The sequence below is a fragment of the Onychostoma macrolepis genome, chromosome 21 (genome assembly GCF_012432095.1).
Source record: "Onychostoma macrolepis isolate SWU-2019 chromosome 21, ASM1243209v1, whole genome shotgun sequence".
In the NCBI taxonomy this organism is placed as follows: Eukaryota; Metazoa; Chordata; class Actinopteri; order Cypriniformes; family Cyprinidae; genus Onychostoma; species Onychostoma macrolepis.
The window spans coordinates 5,523,283-5,538,484 of record NC_081175.1 but is presented as its reverse complement, the minus strand read 5'-3'; the positions used below and the strand labels follow the sequence as shown (position 1 = coordinate 5,538,484).

At 37.3% G+C, this 15,202-nt stretch overlaps 1 protein-coding gene across 4 annotated transcripts in view; it reads right to left on the bottom strand.

Moving 5' to 3' along the window:
- ppp2r2bb (protein phosphatase 2, regulatory subunit B, beta b) overlaps window positions 1–15,202 on the bottom strand; it is a 68,949-nt gene that overhangs the window by 10,573 nt on the left and 43,174 nt on the right. For 2 of the 4 annotated variants that reach the window (XM_058757840.1, XM_058757841.1), the window contains exons 2-4: window positions 4,751–4,848; window positions 2,887–3,052; window positions 1,476–1,588 (exon numbers count right to left, since the gene is read on the bottom strand). In XM_058757840.1, the coding sequence (XP_058613823.1) occupies window positions 1,476–1,588; window positions 2,887–3,052; window positions 4,751–4,848 (377 nt within the window). Of the gene's footprint in view, window positions 1–490; window positions 832–1,475; window positions 1,589–2,886; window positions 3,053–4,750; window positions 4,849–7,899; window positions 8,060–15,202 lie in introns of those variants that run through there. The other 2 variants (XM_058757842.1, XM_058757844.1) reach the window with 2 other exon arrangements.

The following is a 15,202-nucleotide window of genomic DNA, read 5'->3' as shown; positions in this document are numbered from 1 at the left end:
GGGATAAACTTATTGGCATTTCCAACCATACTTTCCAATATTTTCTTAAAAGCTACTGTACGGGGGAGGTCTTGCAATTTGTGATCTTCTCCAAAAATATTTTAAAAAATCATAGAAAATGGAGAGAGATGATTAAATCAATTACTCAATGTCTCTTGGGCAGCTGCCAAAAATTGCTCTGTGTACTTTAAAAGAAGAAGAAATGACAAAAAAGATCCCGACTGGCATCAATCTAATGATTCCCAGGAGAGAAGACCACAGTATTAACACAACATTAACATTTGACATTTATCAGCTGCCCCCAGCTGTAGCAGCAGGTCACCTCTGGACATGTTCCACTTCCACAGTGTGAATTTATGTGTGTAGGAGGGTATATTCCTGTGGGTCCATACTGACAGATGCACAGGCTTCCTCCACTCTCACACCTTCAACAACAGCTATCAAACATTTGATGAGATCAAGCCTCCAAAGCACTACCCAAAGCCCCTACCTTGTCAACTGTATTTGGCGAGATATGAAACTCCATCTTCCAACACATAATCCTCCTCTGTTGCACCAGGAGTGCCCACTTCCAGTGGGGAAGCTATAGCTGCCAAATTACAACAGTGCTTGACCTTATTTATTTTTTTCCTTCACATACTAGAGCCAACAGATTAAGACTCCCTTTTCCTTATGTTTGGGGAGACAGCATGGGGAGAATGGGAGGAACCACATCACTCAATACCTTTTGGAGATTTTGGGCATTCTTCATTTAAGAAAATAGGTCAGGGGTTTCCATACCTTCCAGCAGAGTTTAGCTCCAACCTTAATTAAGCACACCTGAACCAGTTAATCAAGGTCTTGAGGATCACTAGCTGCATCCAAAATTGCATACTGTCTAATACAGGGGTGTCCAATTCTGCACCTGGAGGGCCACTGTCCTGCAGAGTTTAGCTCCAAGTCTAATTAATTACACACCTGAACCAGCTAATCAAGGTCTTCAGGACCTCTCCCGCAAACCTTCAGGCAGGTCTGAGCTAAACTCTGCAGGACGTTGGCCCTCCAGGAGCAGGATTAGACACCTCTGGTCTAGTACAAACTACATTTGATTTAAAACTTACTTTGTGACTGTTCAAAAAGCATGTTCTACATAGTACAAATATGGGTAGAATACATCCACCATGCTGTCCCGTGACCTACCAGCATCATTTGCTTCACTGCCATTCACAACTCCTCTCCTGTGGCTTCATGGGATAGTAAAATGTTCACCAGATGCACACTTCCGAATCTTTGCGGAAGTAGTAGGTCATCAGGGTAATCTTTTAGCATATTATATAATATGGAAGTAGGCATATTTGGATGCAAAACCTCTAAGCAGATGTGTTAGAGCTTAACTCTGCAGGAAATTGGCTTTCCACGAAAAGGGTTGGACAAAGGTGTCCAAGCTGAACAAGGGGCATCGCAAAAAGGTCTTTCTTTAAACAGACTCTGCTTACCCTCAGAGATGTGATGGTGGTTGGGTCCCTTATCCTGCCTTCTTCATCCTTCAGATTGTAGCCCTCTGGTCGTTTGTCTCGCTCGCTGATTTTCCATAGCTTCACAGTTTTATCTGGTAAAAGAGATATGCGAGACAATGTGTAACGTGGAAGCAGTGTTTGTGATGTTAGGAGCAGATCCACCGGAAAGGGGCCAGTAAAGAGAGTGAACATAGATGGCACAACAACATAGATGGCACAGACAGGAGTTAAATCAAATAAGATCAATATCTCCCAATTAACCTGATTGGACTGTGCTGTTGCCTGTATGCTGAACCACTCTGAAGTGTCCTAAAACAGGACTATAGCTTCATGAGAGCCATCTATCTCTGCAAAACTGATGAATGCGAGTTTGGGTCTGAAGAACTTGCTACTTTTAATTGGCTGCAGTTACTCTGACGAAAAACACATCAGAAATCTCTAGCAGCCTAACTGCTCAAGTAGGCACTGTAAACAACATAAATGTAAAATGCATCATTTTAGTTCTCAGATTTCTGCCAACTACTAATAAATAAATATTAAAAATAAATAAATGGACACTCACTACTTGAGAAATATTAAAAACTTGCTGGATGTATATTGCCCTTTAAATTATGAAGTAAGCCAAGCTGGTTTATGCTTATTATTGCTGGTTTACCAGCAATGCCATGCTATTAAGCAGAAAAACATAGCTTTCTTAGCTTAGAATAATGACTGTTCACTGTCTTCTCAGCAGAACTGAATTCTGTATGCATGGCAGAATCACTATTTTATTGTTTCTCACTGTGAAGCTGCTTGGAAACAATCAGTTTTGTATCAAGCACTATATAAATAAAGGTAACTTGACTTGGCTGTGTTTTTGTTTATGGTGAAACTGGTTGACCACACCAGTCAAAAGTTTATGCTTATGCTCAAGCAAGGCTGCATTTATTTGAGCAAAATACATTAAAAACAGTAATAGTAATTATATAATTATAATAATTATATAAAACAATAATATTGTGAATTATTATTTAAATAAAAAAAAAAAACTATTTTCTATTTTAATATATTTTCGCATGTAATTTATTCCTATGATGCAAATCTGAATTTTTTTTAGCAGCCATTCACTCTTTACATGATCTTTCAGAAATCATTCCAACATGCTGATTTGCTGCTCAAGAAACATTTTTTATTATGAATGTACAAAACTGCATATATATCTTAGCATATTATCGGTCTCTTTAAAGAATGGCCCTGACAATATGTATAATTTTTTTTTTCTGAATAGTGGGGAAGTTTACATTTATTCATTTGTCAGGAATTTTGCAGGCAACACCACAGATGATAAACATATTTTTCAAAGTGAGAAGCATTAGATCAGATGTGACGAGAACACATTGGGTTCGCTCACCATTGGTGGACAGGAGGAAATAAGCGGCATTCTGTTGCGGCAGCCAGCGGATTTTGTTGATCTTCTCCTCAATCTCCAGGCTTTTCAAGTAGTCAAACTCGGGCTCGTGGCTCTGAAAGGTGCTGTAAACATTGTACTCCCCCCGACGGTGAGGCTGGTTCTTACTCTGCAATGATGTAAGTGTTTATGGGTTAAACCGAGATGAAAAAAAATGAAAATTAGACCTTAATATATATTTGGTGCATTGCTTTGTTTCACTGCCTATTTTTATAGTTTATTTCACTGCCTATTTCATGTGTATCATGCATGACAAATGCATCCCACAATAGCAGAGGATCGCATTTACAATTCATTCAGTGCTCTACATTAAAATTCTTGAACCTAATTATACATATAGCACATATTTAGAGGCAGCAAACAAATGATAATTGGAAATTTCAGCATAAACATTGGCTTATATTTAATCCCTCTGTGTTACAATCACATATGGAATGTGTGTTGATTTTTTCTTTGTTGCTGAAAGCCGTGAAATATAAGTGAGGCAGGTCAGGATCTCAATGCACAAAGGTGGTCCGGGTTAGAGGAATATCTCAATACCGATCAGAGCGTGGAAACCTTCAGGGTCACTTCTCACCTTGGGAAGCGTCTAAATCAATAAGCAGGACTCAGACAGACCGGGAGAAGACGAGGGTATTAATGGAAACAGATTTCCCCTCGGCGGGAGGGAGGGGGTTAAAGGGGGTCTGAAACAGAGTGGGGCATGAATCATGGCGCGAGGATTAACAGACACCATGAAATCTCTTTAAAGATGATGCGAGCGTAGACAAGGAGGGGCGGACGGCGGGGTTTTCACACTTTTGTGCTGCTAGACAAAACATTGAGGGGTTATTAGATCTGAAACAGTTCATGCCCAACTCACAAAAACACAAATTTAGTCAATAGAGGATAAACTGTCAATTTAGGATGAGTATATGTACTGACATATTTACAACTGTATTCAAGTCCTGCTATGGCGATGATATACTGGGTGTGAATTTACCCTAAATGCCATTTTACAGTATTTTTAAAGTAAAATTTTAAATCATTTGATGTTTCCTGAGGTGCAATTATAATCTTAGTATTCATAATTTAGATATAAATGGCCATTTTCTACCCTGAATCTGATTTGAACGCTCCATTGAAAGGGGCGTGTCTGCTGTGACCTCAATGTAAACGCCCACTGCTATGATTGGTTAACATCTTTGCATATGAAATGAGTATTACATGTGAACTCTCTTGAAAACGTTTACTGTGTTTTTACTATAACAGCCACCAAGGATAACTAATAAATGGAAAAAAGTTGTAGCATTATATTTAGATCTAGCAGCGATGCACTGCCGAACAGTCACGTCTGCTGAGCACACATTGCAATGAAATAATTTTCATCATAACAAACACACTGAAAATATGATGTAAATAACAGACTCATTGAGCAGCGTAAACTGTTATTGATTATAATGGGAGTTTTGATGAAAATGCAGAAATCGAATCACTGACAGACTTGCACTGATCTTGAATTGATCCAGCGATTATAAAGAGAATGACCTTTGCTTTCTGTATATAAATAAATCACAATATAGTCAGATATGGGTGTTTCAGAATAAATCATATTTTAAACTTAGGAGTTCGTTTTTGAGTTTTGAAACATACATGTACAGTACGTTTAGTTGTAACAGTAACCTCTTATGTGTAAATATCAAGAAAATTTAGATTCTCCACTTCACGACCTCTTAAACATCCATATTTTAATCTGCATTATCAGGGGAAGCCTCATAGTAGTAATAGTCTTTAAATTATGGAGAATACAATTTCTATTCCAAATTACCTCCTGTTCCCTCTGGAAGACCACCACTCGTCCACCTTTGTCCCCAGTGGCCAGGAGTTCTCCCGTCGAGTTGAACTCAACTGTGGATATGATGTCAGCTGAAAGAGAGGCATAGGAGATGAAATATTAGAGCTTCAGGAATTTCCATTTAATAATCCACATTGAGACAATGAGATATATATATATATATATATATATATATATATATATATATATACACACACACATACACCCCTTTTAAGTATTACAATTAAACCACTCAATAGAATCCATCAAAATTTAAACAAAAAACGAAAAAATTGGGAAAAAATAAAACAGATTTCAACTGGACAGTTTACAGCTGTTCTGAGACCAGCCCAACCAGCTCATGTCAAATGCACTCTTGAAAGGTTCTCCCTGTCTGTCTATCACCATTCCATTGATATGTAAATGTCACCAGATATCACCCACTACCATTATCTCGCCAAATATCATCTTCAAAAGCCAGAACGATCTGGAGACCTTTGAAAGGACATGTGAAGCAAACACTGAGAAATTCTAGGTTGACAAAGAGATCATACTGGACAAGCAGCTGATATCACAGCCAAATGCAACGCTCTCCCTGCACTGAATGCATGACATCAGATACCAGGAGAGATTTCAGGCCATGACCATCAACATCAAATCAACTTGCATGAAAAAAATCCCCTGTGTATGTTTATGAAGGACATCATCAAAGATTAAGCACACAAAGGCATAAACTCTCAATCTGGCCTGCATACAAAAAAATAGATAAGATGACATGTAGTGGGCTGACCACTTTAACACAGACTATATTACATTTGGATCTGAATGCATAAGCACCACCCAACACAGTAAAGACACATAAATATGCTTTTAGACTGTTATTATACTAAAGACAATCATTACACCTGTCTCTCTATAGACTGTCAATACAATAAAATAGCCATGATGAATGCCATTATATTTGAAAGCAGAATGAAGCTATAATAACATAAACCTGGGTAAATGTGCTAATAAAACAACTGGGTAAAACATGTTTTTTATTAATATATCAACACATTAAAGGGATAGTTCACCCAAAAATGAAAATCCTAGAGTTTACTTGCCCTCAAGTCAAGTTGTTCTAAACCTGTATGAGATTCTTTGTTAAACACAAAAGAAGAATATGGACCAATCAGTTGATGGTAGCCATTGACTATCACAGTATGGAAAAAATACTTTGGAAGTCAATGGCTACCGTGAACTGTTTGTAATCTTCATTTTTGGGTAAAATATCCCTTTAACTTTGACGATTCAAAAAAAAAAAAAAATGTTTTTAATAATTTTAATACATTGATTGCTATGTGGTTTCTAGGGTGCCCTGGGTTGCTAGGACTTTATTCAACAATTCGTCTCCTCCACGTCTCAGAGGAGTCACTGTAGCGCCATTTTGGAGAGTATCCACTGAATGCAAACTGAGTATGCTGTTCTGTGTCAGCTGCGCCACACGGATACGTCTTCTACGTTTATTTACGCTTTGATTTGAATGAAAACAGCATATCCATGTGGTGTGGCTGACACAGAACAGCATACGCAGTTTGAGTCCAGCGGATATTCTCCAAAATGGCGCTACGATGACACAGATGAGACAAATTGTTGAATAAAGTCGTTATTTATATTTTCTTTGCATACAAAAAGTATTCTCAATGCTTCATAAAGCTCAGATTGAACCACTAATGGCAGATGGACTATTTTGTCGATGTCTTTCATACTTTTCTGGCCCTCGACAGTATTATTTACTTGGCAGTCAATGGGACAGTCACAAACCTCCCGGTTTTCATCAAAAAATATCTTAAATTGTGTTCTGAAGACGAACAAAGCTTTTACAGGTTTGGAACGACATGGGGGTAAGTGATTAATGGCAAAATTTTCATTTTGGGGTGGAGTAACCCTTTAAAGAACGCAACACACGTCTTCCAAAAATCTTGTATAATTCAACCAATCCGATGACGACTTCGAAACTCCTGAAGTGTTTCCAATTTTGTGTGCCGTATGCATCAGACATTCAGCCACCGGTCCATGGGCGTGACGTCTGAAGCTGAGACTAGGTTTAGGGTAGAGTGTAGTGAAGGTGGTACGTTATTTTCAGACGGGATAGAGCATTAACTTTTAGCGACACATACAACAACCAACGTAATAAAATGTAATAGGTTTTGGATAAAACTGAGTATACTTGACATTTCACTTTCAAAGTGTCACAAAACATGCAAGAAGCAATGTAATTTTTACAATGAGCCTTGGATGGTAATAGTACACTTCTCCCAAGTGTATTAGCACAAGTTCTGCAGGATGAGTTGACCGCCACTGTTTCTAATTAGGGGTTTGTCTGTAGCAAGCATCAATAGCACATTTAACGAGCATTTATCAAATGAAATCATCTACTAAATGATCTGAACCTAGATTTTTAAAGCAGCCCATAGCAGCCTTACTGGTGAGCATCTCTTTCTCAATACCCAACATGTTCTGAACTATAAGTGACCCAGATCCAAACCTACAAAGATTCTTGTCACTTCAAAGAGCTGCATCGCTGGATGGCTCCCATTGTGGGATGACACTGTGTCTAATCGCCAGCCCACCGCCAAAAGAAAGTGGGCCAGGGTGGGACACTTAATTAAGGCAGTGCTACTAATGACAGACAAGCCAAAGTAGCAGCAAATCCGCTTCCTTTCAGATCGTCTGCTTTATCTCAAACATAATTTGACATGTCTGTGCTGTCTTAAGAATGTTTTTCAGTGCTAGCAGAAGACTTCTATGTTAAACGTTACATTATTCAATTCAAAGCTTCAAAGCTAACAAAAGCTGTCTGGCATCGTGTACATGCTGTTCTTGTAGGAGTCGGGTGTTTACCTCCAGCTATCTAGGTTTTCTGGATATTTCTAGGTACTCTCATCTTACCCAGAGCCAAGATCCCAAAATAACCTGTACATTCGAGCTCTTTCTGACCTAGCTAGTGCACAACAACAGTTTTAAGACCGTAAGCACACTACATTGCTGCAACGCAATTGTAGCCTAGACATTCTTGAATGGTAAAAGACGTTACAGTTCAAAGTTCATTAGCAAACGCTGCTCTGACTCCCTCTGCTGTGCGCGTTCCGATCGATTCCTACCTTTGACACATCTTCCTTGGTCTTCCTCAAGGAGATGCATCTGTTTCTCTGTCTGTGAGATGTACTGTTGCTATGCAATCCTTACTGCGAAAAGAAAGGGTTGTTTCTGCTGCGATAACTGCAGTTTTCCTTCTCTCTTGCTCTCTGTCTCTCTTTATCACGCAGGTAACTCTATTTCATTGTGTGTATCATCTCACAATTCGCCAGCTCTCCCCACACAATCTCAAAATGAGTCCAGCACTCCCGAAATAGTCTGCTTGGATTCATTTGCATAAATCCCAAACAAATACAGAAGAAATGACTTCTAAATATTTGCTTTTATCCATTTCAAGGAGTAAACGACAGAGAGAAGCTCGACACGGAGAGGTGGAGAAAGAGAGAGAGAGACTAAGAAAAGAAACAGGGACTGAAAAGGCTTGTTGTTTTTTCACCCCGATACACCTCTCTGGGCTTTTATATTGTCTGCATGGTGAATTTAAGTGCAGCGTTTCCATGACAACCGTTCTTTGGACTAAAACAAGCGCTGTGTGCGATTCTTGCAAAGACTTTGTTCATGTGGTGTGAACTGCCATCACACTGACAGAATTTAGAGCAGTCAGGGAAATCTTACGGAGCGCATAGGTCATATTTCATCTCAAATTCAAATCAGAGAAATTCAAAATGAGATTTTTCTTAAAGAAAACAAAGTCTTTTAAGGATCGGTTAGATTTTTTGCATCATGGCATTATTTGGACGACAATGCATCCACACCCAATTTTCATTACTAGAATTTGAATGAAATAATATGAACGCATTGTTTACACTGTTTAATTTATGCCTGATGTAATAGAAATATGTATTATAGCCATATTTACTGTAATATAGTAAAATACTGAAATACACTAATAAGAATCTAATGAGATGAAACAATAAAAAGTAAACAAAAAAAGCATTAAAAATTGAATATAAATAAAATATAACTAAAGAAGCGGTGGACAGTGTTTTTGCTTTGTTACTAAAGAACATTTCTCCATAACCTTTTATTTTAGTAAACTTTCACTTTTCTTCACTCCATTCCAAAACATATCGTTCTTTGTTTTTTCAAAATGTTATTTCAAAATTTGCCACTCCTGAGAAATAAGAACAATGTCCAATTTCTGAATGAGCCGTTTCTTTTCAATGAACCTGTTGAATCTGTTTGCAAATCGCACTGAACGACTAATTTGCGAATCGAACTAATCTGATCGCAGCTTTTCTTTAGTCAGGAAAGATCCAGTCAGAGTGAATAATGAGTGGAAATTATGTCGTTGGTAAAAATTTACTAAGAAGTTACTAATATCAGCGCTGATAGCCTCGTGGGCCTAACAGTTACTAATGGCAAATTTTAGTATTGATTATTGTAAATAAAAATAACATATAGATAATGACTGTCAGTTACTGGTGAACTCAATCTGCTGTAAAAGGCCAAGCTGTTGAAGTCCACTCAATGAAATGCTTGAATGTGGATGTCAATACGGGGTAGGCTCTTTTAGGAAAAATAACACAAATTAATGTCTATTCATCTTCCTTCCTGCCATAGCAGTTTCAAAGAAATAAAACTATTATGTTTGCATAGTGTTTCTCTTAAAATGTTAGCACATTTTAATTTAATTTGAAACATGAAGCCTGTACATTATATTTCTATACTATTTGAGGGCACGTATTTACACAAATTTGATTTCCCCCTCTTTAAAAATAATATACAGTATATATTTTTTCAGTTACTGTGTTAATGTTTAATGATGTTGTGATAGTGTATAAAATGTGGTTAAACGTAAAAATAAATAAATGTTTTGCTTATTTGTAGAACAATACATATTAAATGTCTGAACAAATCTTCCTTTTTGACTAGCGCTGGCTAGAATAAATAATAAACATGCTTTTTCTATTAGTACCTTTGAAAATTGAAAATGAGTACTTTTACTGGAGTAATATTTTATTAGGGTATCTGTACTTTTACTTAAGTACAGATTTGTGTACTTCATTCACCATTGTTGAAAATATGAATTATCCTTTTCTACCTTGATGTGACAACTCGTGCATTTCCACCAATCAAAAGAACGATACAGCTGCTGGATAAAGATGTCTGGCAGTACTGTCAAACTCAAATGTTGTTCTATCGTGAATATGGCGCAATGAAGTAAGCCAATCACAGCAGTGGAAGTTTACTTCCAGTTCTGCAAGAGGTATCACCCTTTGAAATTGAGTGGTTTCGACAGAAAGTGATAAAGAGAATGGAAAATGATCATTTTCACAAATATTCATTCTTTTTTGGTTGCAAACTTTATAAACTAATCTTGCATTTAACTGCATTTAATGAGCAATTTCAAAATCGTATGCCTTTTGAATCTGAATTCAATTGGATTATTTAGACAAAAAGGAAAGGCCTGTTCTGGCCTTTCAAGTCAGCAACATCTGTATCTAAAGAGCACTCACTCTTTTAGGAGTTGTATTTAAAACATCACAAATTGCATAAAAAAGGATAGTTTATGCTGCTGCACTAACAGTGGTAAAGCTTGGCAAACACTGGTGTTCTGTGACAAAAGCGGAGCCATTGTGCTGTGAGTTAATGGGTGTTCTTTCAGACTGTCAGCGGACATTTATGCCAGCTCTCTTGAGTCTTGGCTGATCACAGTCTAGGCCTTATGGACAATACATTTTTGGAAGGCACATCTAAAGAAAGTGCAGCACAACAGTTTTTCTGTAGAAGCACACCAAACAATACATGATTAGTGACCCACTTGGACAGATGTGTCACAGAGCTCTCATTAGAACACTTCATATCACACACACACACACACTTACTTAGAGGACAAACACACTCACCCACACTGGTAAAACAACAGTCTATTTGAAACATATCAGAGCACAAAAAGCATCATGGGGTAAAACGCTAAGGGGGTGGTGGGGTTGGGGGATAGAATAATTACATCGAAATCATATGCCGATTCCTTGCGGAAGCAGAATTCTAAATGAGTTCTCGAAGATGCAAAACATGCTGACCTAATTAGGCCCCTGGAGTACCCAATTTTTTGACTACTTATCTCTGCATTCTTTTCGCTTATTATCAGCAGGGAATGTGGTATGGATGCAGAACACAACTGAACATTTAGGGTAAAATGAAGATGCTTGGAAGATGAATAAGAGACCATCTTGCTATCATATTTGTAAAACTTTAAGAATCTGTTCATTTAAGAATCTCAATATAAGACTACAGAGGTTTAATGTAACTATGCGCCAAAACGATTCAGCCATGCAATATTGTTCTAGTATCAACATGGCAACCATTGCACCATTTGTATCACTCTTCTTGCAGCATTTTTTCTCAGATATTGACATTGCTCATTTAAATGGTGGCTGTCATAAAAGCTTGTTCTCATGACAAATTTATTCAAACATACATTACGTAACATTAAATAATGAACACATCATTAACAGGTAAGTAAAAAATATAATGAATATGTAATATAGCACAGATGTATTTAGCAAAATGCACCTCTCTACAGTTATTTTCTAGCTGACTAACAAGTTTATGAACGCTAAATGGCTTTTATGAGTTAAATCTGACATTGTTTACAAGCTGTTATACTGTCTGTTAATAATTTCAACATTTCAATACGTTGTACTTTTTCTTTCAACACCTTCTGATGTTCATTCATGTTTATTTCTTACTACAACTAGCAAAGACAAAGCCACAATAAAAGCAACAAAACTACATTTATTGTTTGAATTTCATGATAAAATTTGAAAGCTGAGCACAAAGCTTATTGGGATTATTGGATGGTAGATGCGCTACAAATCATGTTTAGTGAAGTTCTGTTCGAGCAATCAACTGAAAACAACATAGACTAAAAGATCATTATGAGGATTTAAAAATCAATATCATATCATCAAAATGAAGAATGAAAATTGAAAAATCAATATTGCCAACCCAGCCCTTGCTTCCACATTCATGTTCACCTGTAGTAGCTTCTTCACATTATGTGCACAATATAGATACGAGTCATTAGCGCTAATGTGACACCACTGTTTCGGTCAATGTTTTTTGGGGTCAATAACTTCATGGAATCTTTAAATGTATGATATTGAAGGAATGATGTGAGAAAGACAGTAATGGTTAGTGTGTGTAATAATAGTGGAGGAGGTTTGGGAAGGGCTGAGCAGACACAATCACAGAGCACTGGTGCGTATTTGCTGGTAGCGGCTTGGCAGCCAAAGTGTTATTGGAAGCTGGATCCAACCATTATTAACACATTAGGAATGTGAGGAACTGAATAGGAAAGCTAATTAATGGAGCAACTCGGATGAGTGCATGAGCTGAAGGCTTTGTGCATGTGATTGTGCCTGTGTACTGTCAATGAGAGCTGTGAATTCATCAGGAAAGAATAAGTACAGTAAGGAATTCTGATGATTTAAGTAAATAAAACTGGAGGCTTACTTCTGGATTATAAATACATTTCCCATGTTTGAAGGGATAGTTCACCCAAAAATGCAAATTCTGTCATCAATTACTCACCCTCATGCCATTCTAAACCCATAAAACTTAAGTTTATATTTGAAACCTGAAATATTACAGAGTTTCTTCTAATGGAAGTGATACAAATCGGTCACTTTTCTTAAAGGGGTCATCGGATGCCCATTTTACACAAGTTGATATGATTCTTTTGGGTCTTAAATGAAAAGTCTATAACATACTTTGGTTAAAATTTCTCAATGGTAGTGTAAAAAACACCTTTTTTACCCTGTCGAAATCACCTCTGTTTTCAGCGATATGTTTTTTAGTCCATGTTGCTTTAAATACTAATGAGCTCTGCTGACTCTCTTACGTGGAGTGACGGGAAGACTGTAAACTTCAGCCGCGAAACTGGCTAACTAGCACATTATTAGGAAAGGCGATTTGCAAAGATTCATAAAAACCCTTATACTCCTTCTGTAGATTAAGCTGAATCACGAATGATTCGCACAAACATAGGCGCATTTATGTAGATCGGGATTGGCACATTACCTTCCAAACGAAAGTAACATTAATCCTCTGAGTCTTCAGCGGCTCAGATGTCGGGAGTAAATGACGACTGCAACATCCAACAACAAAACACCTCAAATCTCTTAATCAGAGACATTCTTGTCTTCCCCTGCACCGGAGTCGACACAAAGGCGGACAGCTCTTAGCTCACTCAGGGCGGGTCTAAGTTAAGACGGCCTTGACAATCAACTATCGTGGGAGTGGCCTGTACAGAACTACATCATTCTGACAGGGTTCTCAGAACAGCCTGATTTGAGAAAGGGGATTTTAAAACAGGGATTAAAAAAAAAAAAAAAACACTGGGTGGATTTTTATCATTATAGGATGGATGTGTACACAAACTTCCAACACACATTTATGTTCAAACAACTTGTAAAGTGAATTTTGCATCCAATGACCCCTTTAAGATGAAGTCTTAGAAGGAAACTTCGAAGGCTGCAGATAGCAAAGCAGTTGACTACGTTTTGGAACAGAGCCTCTGTATATCACCATTCTCTCAAGGCTTGGTATTATTTGAGATCGGTTTACAAGCACCCTACCTATATTCTTATGCCACATGTTGCTTCGAAATTTCATTTTGGTTTTGATATTGAAGTATGTATCTATCAATTTCACACCAACTCCATCTTGCCTGGTGGATCAGAGTGCGAAAATAAATCAAAAAGACAGAGAAGGCTGCAAATGCAGCTGGGTCAAAGGTCACCGTGATGTACAGAAGGAGACCGTCCTCAAATGAAACCCTTTTTTCTAATAACACACAGACGACTCCAGGGCTGCAATAAAACAAGCAAACCCATATAGCAGACACTGTCATCTCTCATATGATTAAACATGAACGCAGGAGATTGGCTATCTGGCCATCTTTGACTCCCTGATTGTGGCGAGATTGGATCCCTTGATGTGTACTATGCTCAGAAGATGAAAGGCTAAAATTAGCATAGAGAGGATGCAGACCATGATGCTAAAAATCAAATACAGAGGGTGACCAGAAAGGGACGTTTCATTATGAAAAAGGGGGTGAAGTGAATACCTTTCAACCTGCTTCAAAGTGTCAGAAAATCATTTTCAAAAAAAGACACATGGGTTCAGCTTGCATGCCCCCAATTCTCAAGCCTAAATTTGTCAGCAAGCATATAGTTTGTGGGGATATTTAAGAGAAAATGCTGAAGTAAAGAACAAACATTAACGGACATGCCTCAGATTTGATCATGTTTGTTAGTAATGAATGCACTGTGAATTAAATGTACTATTTGCTTATCAGATAAGAGCTAAAACATAAGAAATTAGGGCTGTACAATATGACTACAGTTACCATGTTGATTACAGCATTTTATTATTATCTAATCCAATTGGTTTCTGCTTACAAAATTAGTTTTTGGAGTGGTTGAACATTGTAACCAATCATCCATTGAGCATATGAATACAGTGGCCAATCAGACAAAACTGCCATTAGAACCAACAAAGCACAGATGAAATGAAAAATTATTCTTAAATAAAAATAAAATTTTTACAGTTAGACAATTTCATTGATTATTACAAATGTGTTTGTGAGAGACCATAACTTTAACTTAACAACAGGACTTCAACAGATCAAACTTACAAACATACTGTTACTGATTGAAATAAAAATAAATAATCAAAAGTGATGTTTATCACAATCATGCAGCCCTACAAAAAAAAAAAAGATTGTACACTTGTTGATGAAAATAAAACTCCCCCTGCATCTGAAAACGCCTACTTCCCTACTATATAGTAGTATGTAGGACACTTTTCTATGCCGTGAAGTCAAGAGAGAGGATATATGAATAGCAAGGAAGCAACATAATTGATACATAATTGATAACGGATACAGTACTGTACGTTTGAATTTCCTTCATAGTACCCATATTCATACTAAATCGAACAAACATTTTTAACAGTCATGAAGTAGGTTTCAAACCAAATGGTGTACTTAATGAAAGTAAATCATTTCGGATGCAGCTCATATTTTTTTTTCTGAAGAAAACAAAGAAAATTCACCAACAAAATGCTAGAGTATTACTTGGTAGGTTGGTGGTGTTTAGTGGTTACTAGGGCGTTGCTATATAATGTTGCTAGGGTGTGTCTGGGATTGTTTTCCTCTAGTTATATTGTGTACCAGGTGATCAATAAGAAAAATAACAGCACATACAATTTGAGTGTCCAGCAGCGCAGTACAAACGAGGACAAACCAATACATAATACATACTGCCTTTGCAAATGCCATATAATATCATATGTGAA